General features: G+C 35.4%; 1 protein-coding gene across 2 annotated transcripts; it reads left to right on the forward strand.

Moving 5' to 3' along the window:
• On the forward strand, positions 1–25,386 carry LOC149069371 (uncharacterized). 2 transcript variants are annotated; one of them, XM_089249579.1, is made up of 6 exons: positions 5–295; positions 4,672–4,748; positions 11,834–11,906; positions 16,332–16,416; positions 17,758–18,078; positions 24,349–25,386. In XM_089249579.1, exons 1-6 carry the CDS (start codon positions 230–232, stop codon positions 25,233–25,235), a joined length of 1,509 nt encoding a protein of 502 aa, XP_089105705.1. In that variant the 5' UTR covers positions 5–229; the 3' UTR covers positions 25,236–25,386. The 2 variants fall into 2 exon arrangements, with proteins under 2 accessions (XP_089105706.1, XP_089105705.1); XM_089249580.1 differs by lacking the exon at positions 16,332–16,416 and having other exon boundaries at positions 1–295.

Consider the following 25,386-nt stretch of genomic DNA (forward strand, 5'->3'; position numbering starts at 1 on the left):
AATCAGTGGTGACGTGAGTCATGTCCCGCTATCCCTGGTGAAGACGGCGACGGGTATCCTTAATAATAACAGTAGGGCAAATAAAACTTATTTTGACTCGTTTCGCACTAGTGAGTGGTTGTCGTCTGATTTTTCATTCTCCTAAAAGACGAGTCATTCTCTGTATACGTGTGTCATCGACGTCTTTTTTTTTTTTTTTGTAATTGTTTTGATCGCGCCTGTGGACGTCATGTCAGTAGCTTTCGTACCACCGCAGAAAGGCCGGCCATCGCCCAGCCCTGCGCAGATTCAAAAAGTATTTACCCGTTTTTTTCACATTTTTACTCGTGGAATATATCTGTTAAAAAGTATTAAGAACTTTCCCCGTTATCTTTATATCCCGTTACAAATCGGCGTTTTTCAAATTAATTGCAGGTTTATCTCTGGAAAGGTTATTGTCAAATCATATCTCTCTCTCTCCTCAATTACCCACGCACAGTGATAGTGAGACTCGCTGGAGATTTCCCTTAAATCTAGGAAAGAATTTTTGAGACAAACTGGGAGATTCGGGAAATTTTTTGCAAACAAGTACATTCGAGCCCGAGTATAACAGTCGCACGAGGACGTGAAAAACATTCGCTATATCCGTATTCGTTATAACCGATACACGATAAATAGCGTGAACTGTAGTGTAATCCAGAGGTGGCGATTTTTTTTTCTTCGGCGAGAAAAACGTCCGAAAGCATTACGAGTAGTCGCAAAGAGTGAAACAGTTTTTTTTGCCAAAGGAAAAAATCGCCAACACATCCTTAAAAAGAGGTAACACTATGGCTATTAAAACGAAAAAACAAAGTATTCTCAGACTAAATAGGGAGGGAACTCGAGATTAACCCATTAGTTCCTGGACATAATAAATGTAATAATGCAATTGCGACTGTTTTTTGTATCTGAGTTATAGACAAACGTGAATATGTGATGGCGCGTCAAAGGTGGAGTCAACTGATCTAATGTATATATGAACTGATATCATCGTGTCCCCCAGACTTCCATGTCTATCTCCACCTATGCTTTTGTGACTTGCGAAGCCTTTTTTAATAAAAAAAAATTTCATGCTGGCACTCTGTGGGCATATTTTTTATTTGTCAAGGATACCAATTTATTTTTATGGTTAAAAAAATATAATTTTTTTTACTGTTTTTCATTGTCCTCAAGCGGTCACTGAGTCCCTTGAGAATGCATACAGAGCACCAGTTATGAATCGCTGGGAATGCCACTGCTAAAACAGATTTACTTTCCTCTACACTTTTCATTTCACAATAGAACGTATTGAAAAATTTAATAATTTGCAGGTATTGATATATTTTGACTCAAGAGAAACAAAACATAGAAAGCCTACAGCGAGGTTTTCTAGCAGCCAATTTTTCTGCATCACATGAATAGGATCATTTTGCGTCGGCAGAAATGTGTAACTTTATCACGCTATATGTTTGTGTTTTCCTAGCATGCCGGATCATCTGTTCTATCATCTGCATATCTATGTATTTTCGCATAATTAAAAAAAATGACGGGCCATGAGTGATTTGCCGTTTCATTTTTTTCCCCATTTCTAGTTAGTTGTGTGTATGACTGAGCCTTTCACTTATGCAAAAGAGATTTATGGGGCTGCAGCCTTCAAAATGTTGAGAACCACTGTACTGGAGAAGGAGGTCTATAGAGACAACACACCATCTATAGTAGACTATATATATGCTTTTATTGTTTGTCATGACAGCTCGTGCAGGGCCAGTGGGCATGTTTTGCTTGCTAATCCCCCATGCAATAAGTGCATCATGACCTTCACTACCAAATATAGGTAATTAAAAACGAAACAATTTTCAGGAAGGCTCGTGCTGCATCTGGCACCAGTGCTTATCATGTTTTTTTTTTATTGTACTGATCACTTTGCAGTGCATAAAAAAGGGTGTTGCCATTTAAAATTTTGTTGCTGTGGGCATAACATTAGAGCTAGAGCTTTGTTTTTCCTTCTCATTGTCGAGTGCATACTTTTGCAATAATACAGTAATAATACTGGGTCAAAATCACTGATGCAGTCCTTCTGGTATTAAACATGATAAAACACTCTATCTCTTAAGACTGTCTTAATGTTTCTGATAGCCTGCTAGGAGCCTCTGCTAAAAAAATTCGAGGAAAAATAGAAGTCTGCTTAATCCAGTTTGGGTTACTCAAACATGCCAATAATTGTGATCTCTGAACTGAATGGGCAGTTTTTTCACATCTGAAGAAAGGGCAAATTGAATTCATTTGACATTTTTTATCAATTTATTAATGTATGAAATGAAACTGAAAAAGTTTCAAAATATTCAAAAAGGAAAAACTTTTGACAAAGAAAATTGATAGCACAAAAACGAAAGTCCTGTTAACTATAAACAAATTTTTTCTTATGATATTTGTCTGTTTCATACTTTATGAAAGTGATAACTTGATAAAAGTCAAGGAAAATTTCTATCAATGGAAAAGAAAAGATGAACATTTCGTAGGTTAAGATTTTGAAGCACAGTAGACTCTTGATAATCCAGTCGTACGCTAGTCCAACCTGTCCAGTAATCCAAGGTTTTTAACCTGGGTGGAGGTATAGAGGAAGCATTGCCGCTTCCCTGGCATCAAAGGTGGAGAAGACTGATCTAATGCATATGCGTATATTAGGCAGGTTTTCTTCGAGCATAGAAGAGGGAAACAGCACTGCGTGTCTGTACGTAGACTTTTTTATTATTATTTATATGGGCGTTTACAATTAACTTTCAGTAATTCACCTATGTCGCTAATCTGGCACGCCCTGGTCTGATATATGTCGGATTAGCAAGAGCCCCAAAGCAGAATATGCCAAAATCTGCGACGTACGTTGCAGAACAATTAGCTCTTCTGCAGAACAGTTTGGGACAAATTTAAGAAAAAGTGCAAAAAAAAAAAAAAAACACTATTACATGTATGGGGATTTTTATCACAGAACATTTTCAGTCAGCTGAGGGTTCGTCGCAGAACAGTGCTAAACATTCTGCTTCGGGGAGCAAGAGTCTATACTGCATATCCTTCAAGAGTTTCGGTCACAGAAAGACATGGAAATATTTGACTTTGTTCAGGGATTTTGATAAAGTAGATTTTGTTGGCACCCCTGTAAGAGCTGCATCTTAGTAGTAGTAGCAGCAGCACTTACATATGGTATTGGCTATTTTTTATTACACTTTCTCATAGTGAACCCCTCCGTTCTTACATTGGAAGACCAGAAATATATTAAACTAGCTACAATACCTGGCGCTGCCCGGGTTTTCTTCAATGAGGCTGTTTGGATCACGTGATACCTCGCTTTTCTTTGAAGGACATGCATACCGTGTCCAAAGTTACCCAATATGGCGACTTCCTGCGCGACTCATGAAATAAACAAATCTAAATTTAAAGAAACGTGGAAATGAATAGTTCCCACCCCCCCTTTTTTTTGATGGGCGCTAGGTATTTCGATTCCCCCCCCCCCTTTGAACTTCAAGTTATCCATCGCTGCCCGTTTCTGCTTCAAAAAATGCTTAATTAAAGCTGTGGAGTTTTTCGATGTACTTTTTACGGGCCCATAATTAATTTTAAAACATCCTAAACTATATGAATTTATGCAGTTGAATATTAAAGGACAATACGGAGACATTAGTTTTCATGCTTAAGAAGATATAAATAAAAAGTTGAAATCAATGTTATTGCATGAATATCCAACTCAAAAATAGTCCCGACTAATTACTTCGTATTTAATCTCCTGGGATTCGTATATCTCTAAGCGAACTCAATATTTCAAAAATCGAGTATTTAATACAATTTTTAAAATTATTGATGCAGTGGAAAACCCCACCAAATTTCCGCATTTCTACATTAAAATCGGCAATTTTAACACTAATTTCTATGAGGATCACCCTTTTCCTGACCCTCAAAGCGATGCTGGTGATGATTATGACGTCTGTTCAAAAAGCCTCATTATTGAGAGTATTGAAAATGTAGCAAACCATTATAAAGGCATAAACTATCATACATAACTGGCAGCATTAAAGAAGTAACAAACCATTGTAAAGGCATATACTCGTCTGAAACGCATTGCTAGGGAACCACGGTAACCAAAGTAAACGTTCGGAAAGTGATTGTTGAGGTCCAAAAACCATTGTTGCCCGACAGTTTTTTGCCCGTTTGGGGCATTTGCCCTGCTCTGACAAAATTTTAAAGTAGCCTATCGTTCAAGTCGGGTCCCATTTGGTATATATGCAAAATTTGGCGACGATCGATCTAAAATTGTAGATTTGTATAGAGAACATACACACACACAGAAAATCAATTTTATATATATAGATGCAGTAATCGTAATGTGCCAAATCACAAGTTTTGCAGGAGAAGGTAAAACAAGTTTTTTAGGTGCTGCAGAGACTAATGTGTTGAGTAACATCTGCTGATGTGTTTTTCATCTACTTTAGTGTTAGTTGAAGACACACATCGTTTTCCAGGTTGACAACCTTGGTATTTACTATGTTTTGACGCTGAAATTATTATTTTTGTTGGTACTTACTGCATTTCTGATCTTCATTCATTTTATTGTGTCACGAATGTCTGCTAAGATGAGAGATTTCAATCTATTGTTATTTATGCATATGCATTATTCCATTTCAGATGTTGGATGAGAACAGTCAGTTAATTCAAGGTATTCTCGATTATCAAAGCAAAGGAAAATCTTCTGAATGCTTGCAGTAAGCAATTTTATTTTCTTTCTATACTAAAAGTGAAAAAAAAGTTTCCGAGTATTCGTGATTGAATGCTGTTAGTGAATGCATGTTTTGTGGTAATATCGTTCTTAAAAACTCATTTTTTTTTTAGTTTTTTTTTCGTCATTTTTATTTTGTTATGTCATTTATATGTATGTAGGCTGACAGTATTTCTTCGAAAGAAGTACAGAAAATTGGGATTCGAAATATGGGAAAATACAGGTTATCACCAAAAGTAAACAAAGTTGCCAAATATTACTGAAAATCACAAAGAAATCACAATGGCAGGAAATGAAGCGTCACTGCAAATCAAAGTGAATTAAAACGAATTCCATGAAATAAAACGTACAGCAAGACATATAGTTGATCCCGATTATAATGTTTTTTAAAAAATGTCAACTAAAAACGTTTTAAGCAAGAAATGTCTATAAGAATATAAGACATTGTTTTACACTGACCATAGCTTTTTATGTTTTTTTAAAATTTATTAACAAACATTACGGTATGTATAAAGATTTAATAAGAAGTAATTATATTTATCAACAAACTATATAACGGTCAAGTTTCCATAAAATCTGGATAACATCACATGTGGCACATTTTCTTGCCTTTCAACAAGATTTGCAAACGTTGCAACTGGAGGTGGCTGTGGTTATCATCTACAAATTTAAGACTTTTAATTTTTTTCCTTAAACTTAGAGCTTTTGCTCTGAGTTCGCCAAAATCTAATGCTTTTACTGCTTTATTTTCCGAAATTTCAAAGGTCATGAAAGAATCGTATTGGCAGGTCTGTGAAGAATTAAATTCGAAGAAGTAAAGTAGGGAAATCCGATTTTTTTCTTATCTGAAGAAGCCGCTTTTAAATGCTACTTGATACTGGCATCTGAAAATCTGTCAAGTTGTTTATATATTGTATCCATATCACTGTTTTGCGGCTTGATTTTGTATCAATATAAATTCAGAAGGGGATGTGAAAGACCATCGTGTTCATTCCTTTGTTATATGCAGTCGTCTGTAACACCACTGTGAGAAGATTCGTTTTTGAAATCAATCTAATATGGCGAATTTGAATGAGACCGCAATGGCATGAATGAATGCCAGGGGCTCTGCCACCGGACTTATCCCGTTGCTGAGATCTCTTCCAGCCCGGCTTTGTGGCAGAGTCTGGAACAAAGTGAGTGCACCTAACAGTCTGAGTGTGTAGCTAGCGTTGTGCTTGATATTTCAGTGCTGCCATCTATACTTCAAATTGTGAGTGAAGTGTATTGATTGAATATTTGTTACGTTGTAGGCCTGTTGCTCTCTATGGCGAGACTTTTTAACGGGGAGATCGGTTCGCATTCACGCCTTGAAGTTAGAAACCACAGAAAACCAACTTCAGCTGACCACCACTGTGGCGCCGGTAGGGTTCGAACCCGGATCCTCGTGATGCGAATCCGTCACTATGACCACTCGACCACTACAGCGGCAAGACCGCAATGGCAGAAAAAGTAATCTCTTCTGAGAAATTTTTCTAGATCTTATCCGTTGGTCTCCCTATTCAGAGACATAACTTCGATCAACCTTGTGTATTTGAACAGTGCTAAGAGTAATTATGCTCTGCACACTATTGTTGGACAAAGTGAGAGAATAAGAAGAAAAAAATTCAACACTAGCAAACACACAGTCGCCATTTTTGTTTCTTTACATGAAAAAAAAGTGTGCTGATTTCAAGGAAAGAAAAATTTTGATGTGTATTTTCTGAAAGTTGTAAATGGGAGTAGCAAAAAATTTAAACGTTGCATCCACGAGGATATCCAACTCAAAAGTAGGTCCGGTTAATTACTTCATATTTGATTTTCTGGGCTTCATATCTCTAAGCGAACTTTATATGTGAAAAATCAAGAATTCAATTCAGTTATTAAAATTATTGATGTGGCAGGAAACCCCCACTAAATTTCAGCATTTATACAGTAAAATCAGCATTTTTAACACTGATTTCTATGGGGATCATCCTTTGCCTGGCCCTCAAAGTGATGCTGATGATGATTCTGACGACTATTGAAAAAGTGGCAAACCATTGTAAAGGCATAAACTATTGTAAATATATACTGGCAGCATTAAAGAAGTGACAAACCATTGTAAAGGCATATACACGTCTTAAACGCAATGCTAGGGAACCCACGGTAGCCAAAGTAAATGTTCGGAAAGTGATTGTTGAGGCCCAGAAACCATTGTTGCCCGATAGTTTTTTGCCCATTTGGGGCATTTGCCCTGCTCTGACAAAATTTTAAAGTAGCCTAGCGTTCAAGTTGGGTCCCATTTGGTATATATGCAAAATTTGGCAACGATCGATCTAAAATTGTAGATTTGTATGGAGAACATACACATACACAGACACACAGAAAATCAATTTCATATATATACATTAGATCAGTCGACTCTACCTTTGAACCCCTCCCCCTCGTATCTCTGCCCATGAGTACCAGAATATTTTTTATACAATAACATGATCATCATGTATTCCCAAGAGATCTTTACGAACTGCCCAGGGAATTTGTGTGTTAGTAGGCGTCCATGCCTGAATCAGGATTCAAACCCAGACCTGTACAGTCAGAAGCTAGCTCCCTAACTACTGCATTGCCAGGCAACTCTGTCCAATGCCTCTACTCTGTTACGTGATTATCATAAATGTTAGAAATGTAATTGCACTAGTTTATGTTATATATATATGTATATAGACGATGCTGCATGTGCATGAAACGGTCATTTCTAGTTACCTGCTTAGGTGTGTGTGTGCTTGTATATTGTGTCCTCTCTTATATAATAGTTTTATTCCTGACACCGACTCTTGTTCGCACCGCTCTATTTAACAATAAATAAGTTTGTTTGTTATTTCCATCTATATTAACATCTAGTGATAATACATAGAGATTTAAAAATATAATAAAAGTTTTCATCAATTATTTAAATTTTTAATAAAACAAATAATAATTTAGGCTGATTTGTTCACTCTGGGGCATTTTAGTATGAGTAAAGGTCGTTATGTGACAATACATGCTGTATTTTATGGGACAGAACCATTATCTTCTTACATTATTTTTGTTTCCATGCTCTACACCCCCTAGTCCACTCTATATCACTAATGTGAAAGCCATAAACACAAGATTTATACCAACATCAAATTACTATTCAGTTTCAACAAAATATTTTGAAATGAAAGAAAAATTATCCTGATTATATAATAATATACATTTCCACGGCATCCACTTTGACCAGATTTTGAACATTTTAGCAGATCAAAATTCAAACTACAAGAGAGGGAGGATGGCATTCTTTTTTGAATTTCTTGGGGTGGGCGTTTTTGAAAGATTACAGAGGAGTCTCTGAGTCACCTATCACATTTTGTATATAATTTTTGAGAAAATTAAAGTATTTGCATAGCCTATTTATAGAATATTTGAGATATCTTTCTCTTAGTTATAAGTATTTCAGTGCACTTTGTTACAACGATGTCCACTCTGTTACGGGAACCATTTTTGCAGTTCACTGGCAAAATCATGAAAAACCATCAAAATGACAGGAAAAAAGTCAATTTTTTGAAACTGCTTTTTATCAGTGTATGTGTAAGAAATATGCCAATTTCATTATTTTAAGATTTAAAACAGCGGAAATATATATATATAATAATTATTTTTTTTTACAGTGATTGTTGTTTTCGTAACAGAGTAGAAAATAGAGAAAATTCATGACTTTGTCATAAAACCCAAAAAATAAAATAATATAACAAAATAAAAAGTGAAAAATATTTATGAAATATTAAACTTCAAGTCATTGGCTGTAATTTGAGATCAATTTTATTTTGAAAATTCAACTTTGAATTTCAGAAATGGGGAATGTACACTTTTTTTGGGAATGACCCATTTATACATTGTTGTTGTGTAAGCATAGTTTCAGGCTCAAATTGTAAGGACTCAGGTTCGATTCCTACAGGGGACATTCAGGGATCTATCTAGACTTTTTTGTAGATTCATTAATTTTGTGAAAAATGAATAATTTTTTGGGAAGCAAAATAATCTTGTTAACCTATCACATAAAATGCTGAATTTATGGTTTTAAGAGTTGCCAACTGTTACAGATTGTCCATAGTTTCTACAAACGGCTGCAATAAATTGCAGAGCTATATGGGAGACACACTCAATACCACGGAAATTGATTTAAAAAATCGGGTCTTTGAGTTTCTTGTGGTGGTTATTTTTATTATTATTATTTTAAAATTTTGTCTCGATCTTTACCATAATGACAAGTTCGTATACGCATGTGAGCAAGTTTGAGAGAAGACAAACGTGGAGCCAATCTTTTTTGTGTGTGCACAGAAGGCCATCTGTAAAGCTGCTGCTCTACTCGATTCCCAAATGTGCAAAAACCTGTTGTGCGTCAAAACCACCCCACACTGTGGGCTAAAAACATGTTTTTGAGTGGTTCAAGGTGGTGGAGGGGACAGGTTTTTTGCGGCAAGTCTGCACCCAGCTTCATTTGTATAGAGCATGGTCGAGCTCGTGGAAAGGATGTTTTGTCATAGGTGCTATAAGAGCTCTGATAAGAAAACGTGGATAGGGTCTAGGGGTGCTAGACGTCCATATATATACGGCCCACAGGGGCATATGCAGGGGTGCAAGAGTTGTGCCAAACTGCGCCGAAACGGTTCTCTTGCTACATGGTGCGCCAAGGCGCAGAATCCCTGCGCATTTGCGCCAATTCTTGTTTGTGGTTTGCGGAGGTACTGCTAATGCACCGTAGTGCGTCAAATACCCTGAATTTAGGAAAAAGGAGCATGAAAATTTTGTTCACGGGACACGTTCTTTCCGAGACACAGAAAAAGATACGGAGAGAGAAACTTCAATTTTTTTTTACTTCCCACCATCTACCACAATCGCGTTATCTCGTGACCTTGAAAAGTAGTTCTACTACCTTGAAGTATAAAGGAAATAGTACTTGGAGAATAGTAGTTAGAAATAAGTAGTTCTACTACATTTCGTAGGTTAAGATTTAACTATTATAATTATATATTTAACTATTAACAATTACTACTACTTATTGGTTAACCGGCAGGCTATCAAAGTCTGTGAAAGAAAAATGAATATGTCGAATTTTCCAATTTCGGAGACTGTTTTTTCTCCTACGGGTTATATACTGAAAATAACTGTAATTTCGCGGCTGCCAACCTGCGTTCAAAGACGACATACATCGAAAAGGGGATTGGTTTCCTCGTTTAAATTACCGACATTTTTCGAAGATCATTCGAAAAAAATGGGATCTGTAAAAACTCCAGCTAAAATATTCATAGTTTTGTCATCTAGCCACTATGCCGATTGTGACAATTTCACATTGCGAAAATCCAGATTTGGTGAAGAGGGGTGTCTCGAGGGGAAAAAAATTGTACCCATGCGGAATATGTTTTTGGTGCTACTGACGCCTTGTTTTTGGTCAACAAAGTTTTTTTCCACGGTTTGCCACTGCATTGGTGGGGGAGGGGCATGCTCTTAACAATAGTGAAAGGAAGGAGTTTGTACTAGGAGCATGTACTCATTTTACATAACTTCTGTGAGATACCTTTTTTATAATAATGTCCTACTTTTCCAAAACATGTTGTTGGAGAGAATGAAACGTTTGCACCTTCTCTTGTTTTTTGTGCTCCCTCTCGTGCATTGCTGGGATGTTGCTTAACATTGTATCACAAACAGAACTATTAATTATGGGTGATGAATGGGTTGCACTACAATGCAAAGAATTACAAGAAGTTAAATCAGTTCAGAGAATAGATAGATAGATATTCGGCCAACATATTCAAACTTTGTAACCTTGAAAGCAGCACAAAGTTCAAAATTCCACCAGTTTTGGTGAAGGCTATTTTATCTTTAGCACATGGTAATGCAGACATTGAAAGAGAGTTCATTGTTAACAAATAAATAAAAGCCTGTTCGAACATTGAAAAATCTGTCTATCCAATGCTTTAATGGAATAAGACATACAAAATCTTATGTTCAAGGGCATGAAAAATTTGAATAAAATTGTCATTGAGATGCTGAACTTCTGAAAGCGACTCGTGATTCGTAGTCTATTAACATGCTATTAGGTTGAAAAATTTAAGTAAATAAGGTACAACTTATATTTATATTTTTCTCGTTTTTTGCATTTTGCTTTTAAATTTAATAATTCCTTTAAATTCTGTGAGATGCTAATTTTTTTTTCCACGGAAACCCTTATTATATTCTGCACGCACTTTTTTTTTGCTATATCAGGATGAATAAGATTTTGGTGTTCAAGCAGCAGAAATTCTTGCTGCCTAGGTGTTCAGTATGCATGTTGCTTAATTTGAAAAGAGTCTAATAATTTTTATTCGTCATTTCAGCAATGCATGTTTTAGTAGTGACATAAGATAATTCCGAAAAAATTTAAATGGATTTTAATTTGTGAAGGAAATTTATTTAAAATTATTTGTTTCAACCATTTTTGGCAAAACTTTTGGCATTTCACAGAAAAATTACTCCTTATATTGCAGATATAGTTCATTTTTAGTTCTGCTCCATTTTCAAAATTTGCTGCTCCAAAATAGATGAGGGGCGCTTGCACCCCTAAGGTTGGGGTCTAGTAAACCTCATGCACGATATCATGTGTCAAAAGTGTGCCTTGCAGAACCAGTTATTGGTTCATATTGAAGAGATTCTCAAAGGCAACAATGATAAATGAAGTTATTTTCAGTGATTAAGACACCAACTTGGAGTTACAGGGTAACGGTTATTGTTGATGATGTGCTGTATTGATTGATACATTTCATTGCAGTTTATTTTATTTTTTCGTAAAACTCAATATCATGCAGGGCTTGACAAATCTAGAAAAAAATCTAGGTACCAACCAAATATTTTAATAGTTAAGCATATTTCTTTTGTCCTAGCTAGTAATTGCATTTAGACAATTTAAGGTGCCAATGCCAATTTTTCAGTCGCAACCTATGTGCCTGGGATTTCTCAAGCCCTGATGTCGTGTGTTGTGAATTTTTGCCTCTATCATAGTATTTTTATCATTTTCAGGTATCAGCAAATTCTACATCGAAATCTTGTGTATCTTGCATCTATTGCAGATGCTGTCCCTGGTATCTTGCCAGTATGTATTTCATTACACATTTAGTGTTGATTAATTTTTGTCCTTCAACCATCTTCAATTATAAGCAGGGTTGGGTTTTGAAGCAGAAATAAAAACAGTTTCTGACCTGTGTGGTGTCAAAAATTAATTTATCCCTTAAATGCGTACAAAAGGTTCTTTAAATATTAATTACAGTGCAGAATTGCCTTTGCCTATTTTGAATTTGCTGGTAGATGTCCCAATCAATGACGACAACTCTTTGCTTGTTGCAGAGCATTTGTGACTGATTTCCCTAATTTGTTAAAATGTTTTGTTTCCATTTCTTTCTCTTCTTTTTTTTTACCTTGAAGTTTGCTGTCTGATTTTTTTTTAATATAGTTTGAATCACGAAGAAGGTAGTTATATATGTGGAAAATAATTTTACTTCAATACATTCATTGCATGTGTGATTTTTGAGGCTTCACACGTCTTCATCAAGGCCCTGTATAAACATTATGATTGAAAATAGATTCTTTCTAACGATTATTCCAGCTTTCAATATGTGCCATTAACTATTAAGAAAAAAAATATCATAGAGAGAGAAAAAATTAGCATTTAAGAGTTAAACCATAAAAAGTGTTTTTATTTCACCTTTTTTAAAACTTTTGAGTCTCTTTCCGTGCTGCTAGACACACTGCATGAATTCAAAAAATGTGTTGTCAAATTTAGTAATCAGTCATAGAAAATTTTAGGTGCCAATATACCAATTTTTTAGATGGTGACCTGGCATTAATTTGATGCTCCACTCAGATATACTGCCAACAGCCATACCATGCTGTCACTTTTTCATGTGAAAATTCATTGTTTTCTCTCCTTATTAAACCATTAAACAATCCTGTTTGATGAAAATATTGACTTGACCTGAAAACCCGCTTTGTCACCTATTGTGAAGCTAGATAGAAATCAGTTGAAAAAATTTGTCCCTTTTATAAAAACAGTATAAATACATCTTTGATGACATCTCAATGCCATCATACATGATCAGCTCCTTACTTCATTTAGATCAAAGCTTTCCATCAGTTTTTCTCTTGGGCAAAGCGGTTTCTGGCCCACAAGCAGAACACACAGAAAACTGACATACAAAGCAACCAGTGTAGCTACAGAACAATCTTGTGAATAAATTTAAGAAAAGAAGAGAGAAAATAACTCTTCTGTATACAGAAACACTATTCTGAAAAATAACGGTGGAATAAAGCACTATTATGGGACTTTTTACCACAGAATATTTTCATTCACCTTGCAGAACAAAGCAAAATATTCTGCTCTGAAGTTTTCTAGTAGAAACAGGCCTACAACGATAAAATCATTGATCATTACACTTCACTCATGGTTAGAAAAGCTGATTGTAGATGGCAGCACTACACATAACAAGCAAATAGTAAAAATATTGTAGATTGCAATTAATGATCCTGCCAAAGCAGAAATTGTATCATTTTCAAGGTTATTTGGGAGGGGGGGGGCATATGCGGACCATTTGGTTTATTAATTTTTCATTTGCTTAGTTTGAGGGTTCAACAAGTAGAGTAGTCATTGAAAAACTTCTGCCTGGTTGAAAAAAACATAATTTTGTATTTATTTTTGATGCTCTTGGACACTAACTAGCATTTATCATTCAAAATTATGGTGCACATTTTGTATAGGTGAAACAACAGTTTGCATTACAAAGCAGTTGGATACATATAGGCCTATTTATTCTAGGTTTTTGGTGATTCTCATGCTATCCAATAACATTCATTCCATTGTCTTCTGTATTTTTAGGGCATGCAGAGGGATAAACAGTGTATACAATGCTTAGCAAAGAGCTAGAAATGAAAGCGCTTCATTTTTCAAAAATAATTACACTGGTATTGAACAGTAAAATGTAAACAAATCCCTTTAAAAAAGGATGGCAACGCAATTGACTTATTCACATCGGAACTTGTGTAATTTACATATTTTGCATGCTGTGCTTTTGAAAGTGGTCTCGCAGGAGCGTCATTCTTAAAAAATCTTACATGCCTTCATAATTTGCTGTACATTGTCGAAAAGAGTTGACAGTTTGGACTGTGGAAGACTCCAAAAAAAAAACCATAATTTATAATTTGAGGAGAAGAGAAAAAAATTTTCTGTGGTTGCTAGTGCTTCTGTGGGAAGGGGGGTACCCTCTCCATCCTACTTTTTAGTCCTGCTTTTTCAAATTTTTTGAGTGGGAAGCCTGCATAAGCATCATCCAAACCCCTCCATCATAAAAAGTCAGCAAATTGGAGCCCCCCCCCCCCCATCAATGCTAACATAATACTTGAATGATCCCTAACATAAAGACACCTGAAAGTTATTTTCTGAAAGTTAAAAAAAAAAACTGGGTTCAGCTAGCTGCTAATCGGCTCGTCTTCCCCTTCCTACATCCTTTAAAGCCAGACATAGATGAGGCTGTCCTATAAAGCCAGGTTTTCCTAGGAGCAGGTTTTCTGTGTCGTACGCAACATGAATTACCCGACGTGTCACGCCGAAGACTCGTTGTGTCACTCACCAATAAGAAAAACAGTATCTTCCTACAGAATACGGCTTCCAACAGCTCTTTAAGTTGGACGTGATAGGCAGACTGCTTCTGGAGGAGTTAAATGTGTTGTGTGTTTCACCGATCTTCTCTTCATTTTTGTTGTGTTCTCTTTCCCTTCCTTTCAAACCGGAGCATGCAGCCGATAGAGTAGTAGACACCAGGGTCATATGCTATGTAGCCATCCTGAGCTGATGCACCATGCTAGGAAAACACAAATGTGTAGCTTGATTAACACATTTTTGCCGACCTACTCCTAGGAAAACCTGGCTTTAGGGATGAACGCTCCTTATGGGATCCCAGGAGAGAAACTAGTCTCTCATGGAATCTCGTGTGGGCAGAGCCTGTCCCTCCCCCTTCTCTTTTTTTTTTGCCTTTTTATTTATGGCAACCAATCTGCGAAACAAATTGGCTTTGTCCACTGGACTTCAGCTTTTAGCAGTTGACTAAGGCACAGTGGTGAAAAGATATGCTTGTCGTTGTCTACTACTCCAGTGAAACTGAAAAAATTTCTTTTTCAGTAGCGAGTTATGATGTGAATAAAACATGTCAAAAATGGATTGAAAGCAGTGACATTGCGGGGTTTTTTTTTCTGAATTTTCGTAGTGAGATATTGGCTGTAAGCAAAAGAAAGGACGGATAAAATAGGAATAGTAGGAGAGAATAAGGGTAAAAAAGGACGATTGCGATGAAAGTATGAAAATGGGAGGACATTTCTAAAAATAGGAGCGTTGCAAGGTCTGCACATAACATACTAGGGAAAAAACGTGTGCAGACCCAAAATGGAAAACGGGAACCACGGCTGGACGCTTTTCGGAACTGTATGAAGTTCCTTCATCAGTAGCAAAGAAAAGAATTGGAAGAAAGTCACTTTCCTTTATTTCTTTTTTTTTGCTTCGCTCATTGTTAGAAAAACTGACGGCAGATGATGGCATTACGCATAACAAGCATTACACAGCAGTAAACTGCATATCAGGTTCCCAACACGTACACGCTCATTCCAACATGTACCAATTTGTTAGAAGTTCCGCAAAGGAATGTGGATGAGGTGCATGTGTGGTGGAGCAGTAGTAGTAGCAAAGTCGACTATTGTAGTTTTGTCTTGCTCTCTTATTTTCTACAATATCATGGGAAACCACCAATGAAAAACTTGATTAAAACGTTGTAGGTTTCAAAATGTGCTGATTTCCAGAACTGTCTTGAGACAGAACAGCTGAGAAATTGGTGGGTTTTTACCCTTGAATCATATTTCTTTACCTTTTTCCTTTTTTACTTCTGTCATTAGTTGCTCCTCTCTTACCTTCTGTTTTTCCTGGCCATTAAGGATGACAGTAGAAAGAGGTTCCACTGTATAATGTTCAATATATTTAGATAAATAGAATGCCATAGTTGTGAAATCAAGCGAATGAAAGGAATGAAAATTCAACATTCTTCGTTATCAAAGAGACTCTTTCTGGATATTGGTGTCAAGCCAAACTATGAACTTTAGAAAGAAAAGCTATTTGCGTCCACTAAGTTCATCTTGAAACTAATGTCAAAAAAGTGTCTTTCTTTGATGTAGGCCAAATAAATAAAATTTTTCTTCATTATTTCACTTAATGTCGCAACTATTCTGTGTACTATTCGTAATATGAAATAGGCCTAAAATAATTTTGATATCAACTACATTCTCGCCTTCTTTGGCAGTTAGGTCTGGATATGTCCTTGTAGTTAGTGACATCTTCTACCTTTTTTTGTGAAGTTCCTGAGATAATTGTGCATTGCACAAAACATGACGTTAAAAAATTGCACTGTCAGACTTATTTTATATGTATAGGGTAGATAATGACTTTTGATAATTCAAAAAAAACTTTCACTGCGTTTCCTTGCAGCCTCCTCCAACTCAGGTTGTTGGAACTGGGAATCCGCCAACGTCTGTTGAACCACCTCGTATACCTTCACCTTCTATGAATCAAGGTAAACTTCAGGTTTTGAGAAAAAATAATAGATATTGCATTGTGTGAAGATGGCTTTTGAGCTCCTCCTTCATTGTAGTGATATTTTGTAAAAGAAAAGAAAGAAAAAGACAGTTTCTCTCTCTCTCTCTCTCTCACATCAGGGGTATACATATCAAGAATATAAGGTGGAAATTCTTTTGCAGATTTATGTTGCGATGCAAAAATTATTTAAAATATTTGGTTTTTTTTTATCACTAGAAATATTTTATACATAAATTTCTTAACTAGAATTATGCTTATACAGCCAGTTGTCATTGAAATATACATGGGATAAATAGCATAATTTAATAAAATTTCAATGCTTGAGTCTTAGAACATATTACACTTTCACAACCACCAGGATCATTGAAATCAAGCAAGGTGTTCAGCCATCTCTCCGATGTAAAAACTACTTGGTAAGCCAAAACCAAATTTTGTACACATACTTTCTGACTATGCAATTCTGAAGGGGGAAAAATAATTCACATTTTCTGAGGTGGAGTGGTGCTAGAAATTTGCATAATACTGAATGTAGTTAAAATCCTTATATCTAGTACATATGCATGTCAAAGCAAGGAGTTAAGAAAATCCTTCCGGAGTAATTTACTTTGGGATGAACTAAAAAAAATCATAATTTTTTCTCAAGGGAAGGAGAGAAGTTAAACTTTCAAATCCCCTTCTCTAACCACTCATGCATCAGTTATTTTACCTGTAAGGAGTTGTCTAACAGATTCTAGCAATCATGAAACTTGCTATCAGATCACATTTTATTTGTCATACTCTTTTCAAAGAAGCAAAAATGCTTGTTCAGCACTAAAGGCATTTTGAGAAGTGAAATTCTTATGTAAAGGTTGTTTAACAATCACAAATCTTCTGTGAACAATAGCGTTTCAAAAAGACAAGAACACAAAACGGGGACAAGACTGCAAAACCAACTGAAATGTAGAGAAAAGAAGTATCAAACTGTGGTAGTAGAGCAGGCAACAGCAAATGCACATAGCAGCAGTACATGTGTGATAGCATCAGATTTTACATGCCATATTTGACAATGTGGGGAATTCTGCACAATGTCTCAAAATATTAATCCTTAAAGATATCCCTCACTCACCAGTTACTCCTGGTAGATTGTCCAGGAAGCTCATTACTACAAACTACTTGTGATATGGCTTATTTATCAAGTCAAAATGTGTTTTAAATTTTTGATTTGTATTGCAAAACACTCGTAAACCTAGTTACTCAATCTTAGGTTTTACCATATAAGAAATTTGACAGAATGTGTATCTATTGTCTGTTTTTCATCTTCTGAATATTCTACTTGAAGGTGTCGCCCAAAGCCAAATGAATGTGCAGGCACCCGTGCCCAGAGGAAATCAACAGCCACTGGGTCTAACTCAAACAGGACCAACACAAGCACAGAATACATCTTCTCCGCATGTTCCTTACAGTATGGCTTCACAGTCAAACTCACAGGTTCATCAGACTGTGGTAAATCATACTCATAGTCCTTCGACTCAATCTTTAACCCAGGTGACTCATTCTACTTCTCATAATGCTCAAAACAGTACGAACAATGCCTATTCCTCAAGATCTGTTACACCCCAGCAGCAGCAGCAACAACAACAGCAATATGGATCTGTACAAGGTTAGTAAAATATGCATTCATCTATATATAAAATTGATTTTCTGTCTATCTCTGTGTATTTTTTCTATACTAAAATAATATAAATACTATAAATCTATAATTTTAGATCTATCATCACCAGATTTTGCATATATACCAAACGGGACCTGACTTGAACAGTAGGCTACTTTGAAAGTTTGTCAGAGTTGGGTAAATGCCCAAAATGGGCAAAAACTGTTAGGCAACAATGGTTCCTTGGCCTCAACAATCACTTTCGGAATGTTTACTTTGGCTACCGTGGTTTCCCTTGAAAAGCGTTTTGGGCGTGCGTATGCCTTTACAATGGTTTGTCACTTCTTTAATGCTGCAAGTATTACGTATAATAAGTTTATGCCTTTATAATGCTTTGTCACTTTTCAATCCTCTCACAAATTGAAGAAAACCCAGGCATCACTGGATATTGTAGCCAGTATTAAAATAAAAATTGAGGCTTCACTATTTTGTTAAGAATCGATTGGGGCTGTCACAACATGATACATTCATCACTTCTGCTTTGTAAGACAGATGGCAGCACTTTGAACACATCACTTAGACACACCTCAGGCATCATAAATATGTTAGGGATATGCATGTACAGGGTGGTCATAAAATAAATTTGCTGATTTACGAGCCCCTAGCGGTTACAAAAATCAGTGACAAATGCTAATGAAATTTGAGTGGAGGTGTTTTAAAGTATGCACTCAAGAATGAAGAGGAACCCTACCTCTTGCAGTTATGGTGACATTCACTTTTATAAGTGAATGCTAAGTCACTAGCGCAGTGAGGAACAATGAAAATGCTGTTGGAATGTTACCTGCCACCATAAAAGATGGTGCAGATGCAGAAAAATAAATCTCACCGGGGGGTGCACCAACTCAGTGGGAAGCTTCCTGCAGCAGTGATGTGATCTGCATTCATTGTTTCCGCGTGTTTCTTTATCTGCATCTATCGCTACTGTTAATCACAATACATGTACTGTTCCAATGCTATTTATCAATTTTTACTGCATCAATCACTTTGCAATGCATAAAAATGAATGTTGCCATCTGGATTTCTTAACATTTTGTAACTAACTGCAAGAGCTAGATTTTTGTTTCTCTTTTCATCCTTGAGGGCACACTCTGAAAAACCTATATCTGAAATTTCACTAGCATCAGTTGATTTTTGCGCCGCCAATAGAGGCTTGTGTTTTCTTAAAGTTGTTTTATGACCACCCTGTACATGCAATACTTTCTAAATGAGTTTTCTATGAATTCTCTCCAGAAGGCCTGCAGATAAACTCACTCAATGCGAGAAATTGAAGTGTATAACTTACTTCGCAATGCGAATTGGGAAGCGTCCCTTATCAACCTCATCAAATTATATACATATATAATTTTTAATGAGCATGTGATAAAGGGTTCCATTTCATTATATGACACATGAATATGGGAAACCTTGCATGAGATGTCATAGTTGCCAAGTCTTCCTGACTTTCTTTCAGATTTGTACTCCATATCCAGGACTCCTGAGAAGTTCTTATATCGCCCAGATTTTTAGGGATTGAAAAAATCCCTAATTTTAGGGGGAAAATGAATTAAGAATTTACCAAGAAAAAGTTAGTTGCCTCTGGTCCTCCCCCCCCCCCCAAAAAAAAAAATTATATAGAATGCCCCTGTGTTGAATCATGATGAAATGCAGTGCTGATGAGGAAAATAGAAAATTTTCCAAACAGAGAGCCATCGTATCAATGGAATAATTTCATCACACATCACGTTTTTGTTCTGATGCTGATTGTTTATTAGCATAATTTTGGTTGTGGTATAATAATGACAGGCAATTCAACGACATTTGGCGATGGCCAACACTATCTCATTTTTGCAAAGGGGTAAAAATCTGTGTTATTTTATTTTAATTCATAAAAAAATTCCTTGTTTTTCAAAAATCCCTTTTACAGTAAGGACTTTGGAAAATCTTTGTTAGTCTCATCCTTCAAGGTTGACAGCTTTGCTGTGTAACAGTATACACAGCTTTATGTGACCACATTGATGTTCTGGTCTTTGGGAAGTGACTGAACGTCTTGTACAGACTGCCTTCTGATGATTCTCTGTGGGAAATTGTTTATTTTATACATTACCTTGTTGAAAACAGCCCCCAGCACAGCTTGATTTTGATTTGCACATTGGTAGTGAAACTTCACCAATCATGAGTAGTTTTTCTCAAACTACTCATCCGAATGCAGCCAGATTTTCAGGATATCTTCTTAATGAAACCATAAGAGAAAGCTTTGTGCAATAAAAGTTCAATTTTTGACCATCAGGTGAAAAGGGTTTTTTTTTTTTTTTGTATTTTACTTTTTTCCATGGTCCCTAAAGCACAGTGGTTCACAACCTTTGGAAATTTGCAACCTGGTTGATTTATTTTTTGTGAGTGGAAGGCCCATTCATACACACGATCAATAGAAAATAATTGAGGCAAAATTAAACAGTGAATAAACTTGTGGCTTGGCTGTTGAAAAATACTACTATAGCATATATCTCTAAATTTACTGAATTTCAATGAACTACATCCATCAGAACAGGTGCTACATAGGTCTAAGCAGTACCAGTATAATGAAGCTACTCAGACCAATGTTACAATAATGATGCCTGTTCCAGTGGACGTATTCCATTGAAACTTAGTATATATATATATTATAAGGATCATGGGAAGAAGAAAAATGCAATAAAAAGTGTCACTTTTTCAGCTGGTGGTAAAAAAAATTAAATATTTTTTATTTCAATAAATCTGTCTCACACAATCTCATTAAGATATCCTGAAAATTTGGATGAGTAAGTATGGGAATGGTAATTATAAACAACGCACCCTGCATACTCAAAACACGCATTCCAGCATGTACCAATTCATTAGAAATTTCGCAGAGGACTGTATGTACCCAAAGGAATCTATTGTTGATGCCGATGGTAGTCCAAACCATACTGTCACATTGATTAACTGTATGATGTTCACCAGTGTTGTCAAGCTAGAGCTTCCTGGAGCAATGAGTGACATTTTAATGTATTCAATGATGTCTTTTTCTATTTTGTGTTAACACATTGTTGACCGGCATTTTTTCTGAGAGTTTATCTCATGTCACCAGCTATTATTTCGGAGTTGGATGTGGAAGTGAAACAATGTAAATAAACTTTTTTATAAATGGTTTAATATATAAATGAATTTTATTTGATATTTCATTTTTAATTTTAATTTTTAACTTGACGGGTTTTATTAGCTAAAGAAGCTTGTGGTATGCTGAATAATAATTACACACTATGCTCTCCAAGAATGCACTGACCGAAAGAAGCTGACGCGAAACAAAGGCGCACTGATCATGAGTTTACTCGTGGCTGGTCTGGAACGTTTTGGCATGCTGACATGAGTTCACTCATGACTGGTCAACAATGTGCTAACAAAAATGATTGCCAACTGAAATTGAGGAGAAGTCATTGAAATCGAAACAGATCTTCTTGTGCTACTGTTGAATATCATATAGTTAGACAGTGTGATTTGGATTGCCCATCGGGTTGTAAATAGTGTTTCCTATTATGTAGTATATTTCCTACCCCGTACTTGGTGATAGTGTACCTGAATTATAGCATTATCTGTGATCCCCTAATAAAAAGCTGTAATTTGTTGCCAGAAGGTGTTTCTTCACATAATATGGTCGTCTACTTCTTATGAAAGCTTCTTGCACTCTAAAGAAAAATTTTAATATTATTTTAAAGATGTATGAGGCTTGTCAAACTTTTATGCACTGTTTGTAGATTCCTTGCATGTTGTAAAATTTTAAATTCACTTCGGAATATATTTTTGGAAATCACTTTTTCATTAATATCAAGTTTGACTTTTATAACTTTTTATTGTTGGAAAATTTTGTACCTCATAAACTGATACTCATTGTGCAAATCTATATGCCCCAGAAATGTTAAGTTATGACAACATTTTGCATGTAACCTGCTGAAGTGAATACTGTTGTAGCAACTATTGCAAAATTTTTGAAATTCTGTTTTAATGTATGTCACGTAAAATTTTTAAAATTATTATTCTTGCTTAGAGATGTAAAATTCTCGAGAATAATCTTTAAGAGAATGTTTTTGAGAATATTCTCTGGAAGGACTACTATTCTAAATAACTTGAGCATATTCTTATTATTGTCAATGAAAATATTTTCCAGTTATTTATAGAGCCTAATAGTCCTTATAGAAAATATTCTCAAGAATACTTATAATAATGCATATTATAATTATTCTTTATTAATAAATTGAGAATATAGTCTCATCAAGGATAATACTGGATATAGTGATGTGAAATTCTCAAGAATAATCTTTCGGAGAATATTTTCATCAGGTAGGACTACTATTATAAATAACTTGAGAATATTCTTATAAGTTCTTGATTGGAATATTCTCATGTTATTTATAATATAATATAAATATAATATATAATTACATTATATATATATAAATATTATATATAAATATAATATATAAATATAATATAATATAATATAAATAACTTGAGAATATTCTTATAAGTTCTTGATTGGAATATTCTCATGTTATTTATAATATAGTTGCATATAATATCCTTCAGAATATTCTCTGGAAAGACTACTTTCATAAATTACTGGGGAATATTCTTATAGAAAATAATAAGAATTATTCTGAAGTTAATAATAATGCTTTCAGAGAGTATTCTTCAGTTACCGAAATCTTTCCAGAGAGTATCAAGAATGTATGTAATAACATGTATTATAATAAATAATCTCAATAAATAACTTAACTATTTTCGATAAGAATATTCTCTAGTAACTTCTAAAAGTAGTCCTTTGAGAGAATATTCTCTGTCCCCGTTTCTCTTCCCGCCAAAAAGATGGGAATATTGAAGTTTGTAGACCACAATATTAAAGTTTGAAAGCAAGAACGTGAAACCAACAGGGCTGAATTGCACAACTTTTAAAGAAATGTGAGCGATACAGAATTTAAGTGTATGTGCATTGAAGAAAACAACAGTTCTGTATCTTAGAATGAAGGTGATTACATAAGAATAGCTTCCTTTATCAATCAACTTTGATTTAATTTCTTTTATTGTGAACTTATTTCTGAAAATTTATCTAATTTTAAAATAATTTTTTAATGTTTTAATCTAAAGGTTTCTAAAATCGTTTCTAAAAACTCAATTATAAAATTAGAGATGAAATGAGAAGACGTAAAATAAGAATAAATTGGAAGAAATTGAAAAAAAGGAAAATATAGATGAATGAGGAGGTCGTTCTCAAGGGGGAACCCCCACATTGCTCCAAACTGCAACTACTGTAATTAGTAACATTTTTGTAGTTTGGAGCAATGTGGGGGTTCACCCTTGAGAACGACCTCCTCATTGATTCATATTATTTTCCTTTTTTTCAATTTCTTTCAATTTATTCTTATTTTACGTCTTCTCATTTCATCTCTAATTTTATATACATATATATAATTGCAAATAGCAGTAAATTGATTATATTTACATTTGTAAAAAAGGTAAGCCATGTTTTGTTATTTTCCTCTAAACAAAAGTAACTACTATACAAAAAATATCCCCATTCTCAGAGGATACAGAACTGTTCAAAACGGGAATTCAGACTAATTATTCATGATAGCTTGAAATTGAATTGCGTAAAGAAAAAGCAACGATAAAGGCAAATGATGATGATGAGGAATTTGAACATATTTCTGAAAATTTATTGAATTTCAAAAGAAATTTTAAATCTTTAAAGGTTTCCAAAATCTTCATAACAAAAACTTTTGCAACCTCTCGCCATGACAGAGAATATTCTTGAACTAAAATTTGTCATTATGAGGTGATTATTCCAAAATTTGTTCTAAATGTTTCAGGCAATGAAAACTGAATTACATATTTGATAATATAAACAAAATTGGTAAAATGTTTTAATTATTTAAATTAAAAAAATATATATTCTCGATTATTCTCCAATTTTTACATCCATTAGAATATTCTCGTTCTCATCTCTATTCCTGCTGTACAGTTGAACCCTGCTTATACATAAAATCTGGATAAAAAGGAATGAAATTTTTGTTCCTCTTTAATAGGATGTTTTCCTATTAGATCTGATGTAACGAATGAAATTTTCGGTCCCTTGAAGTTTGTTATAACAGGGTATGACTGTCATGACATACCGTACTTGTTATTCTTCAAGTTTGCTAAATTTTGCTGTATTGTCTCTATTATGATCAGGTGGAACACCACAGCAGCCGCAACAATATTCTGGGGCATACTCGGCTCAGAGCCAGTCTCCTCATCCATATGTTGGTTCGGTTCAATCGCCAAACAGCTTTTCTCAGCAGCAGCAGCAGACCCCCACTTCTAATTTCCCAAACGAAGCAGCCCCTGGCTTTCAGGCTCCTGTTACTCAGTCTCAACAGGGCTTTGTTTCTGGCAACCCTCCTCCACCACAGCAGCAAGTTACATCCAATCCAAATCAGCAGCAGCAGCAGCATGGACCACAAGCACCTGATTATTCTGTCAATGCAGCTCAGCAGACTTCGTATACTACAGCACCTACTGTAGTTACAGCATCTCAGTCTTATACCACTCAAAGTTCTCAGACGTATGTGACGCAAACACAGTCTTACAACAGTTCTTCTACAACTAGCTCTGCTACCCCCTGGTATCCAGCCAATAACGCTGGCCCTCCTCCGCAGCCTTGTTCATCTGCATCTCAACAAAATTTCCCACCATCTACGGTTACTCAGCAGGGCTATGCAGGAGGACCGGTGAATCATGCAGTTAATTTTGGTTCGCAACCATCGGGACCGGCACAGTCAGGGGGATATGGCTCCCCCCCATCAAGCGCAACACCCCAGGTACAAGGATTTGTTCATCATTCTCCGTCTTCTGCACCGCCACACGAATCGCCTCCACCTACGGCACCTGTTCAACCCAACCGGTTCACATCAAATTTTTCCAATTATGTCCATTATAGACCTTCCTCACAACAGGCACAGCATTCCATGGGTCCTCCTGCAAACAACACAAACAGGCCTCAGGTTCCCAGCAGTAGTGCTCAGAACCAAAACTATAACTTTGATCAATCTCAGACATACTCGTATCAATCCCAGTAAGTTTTATCTCATTTATTTTAAATGGAGCTTTCATTCTTTCTCTGTAGCACACACAGTAAGAACAAAAACAAATGTGTATGTGAATTGTACTTATCATTTTTGGAGGTTAATTGTATGCATGTAACTGAAATAAAATTTTGCCACAATGTGA

The sequence above is a fragment of the Pholcus phalangioides genome, unplaced genomic scaffold, assembly GCF_987345545.1.
Source record: "Pholcus phalangioides strain wild (caught in Gottingen) unplaced genomic scaffold, Ppha-v1.0 ptg000022l_1, whole genome shotgun sequence".
Taxonomy (NCBI): Eukaryota; Metazoa; Arthropoda; class Arachnida; order Araneae; family Pholcidae; genus Pholcus; species Pholcus phalangioides.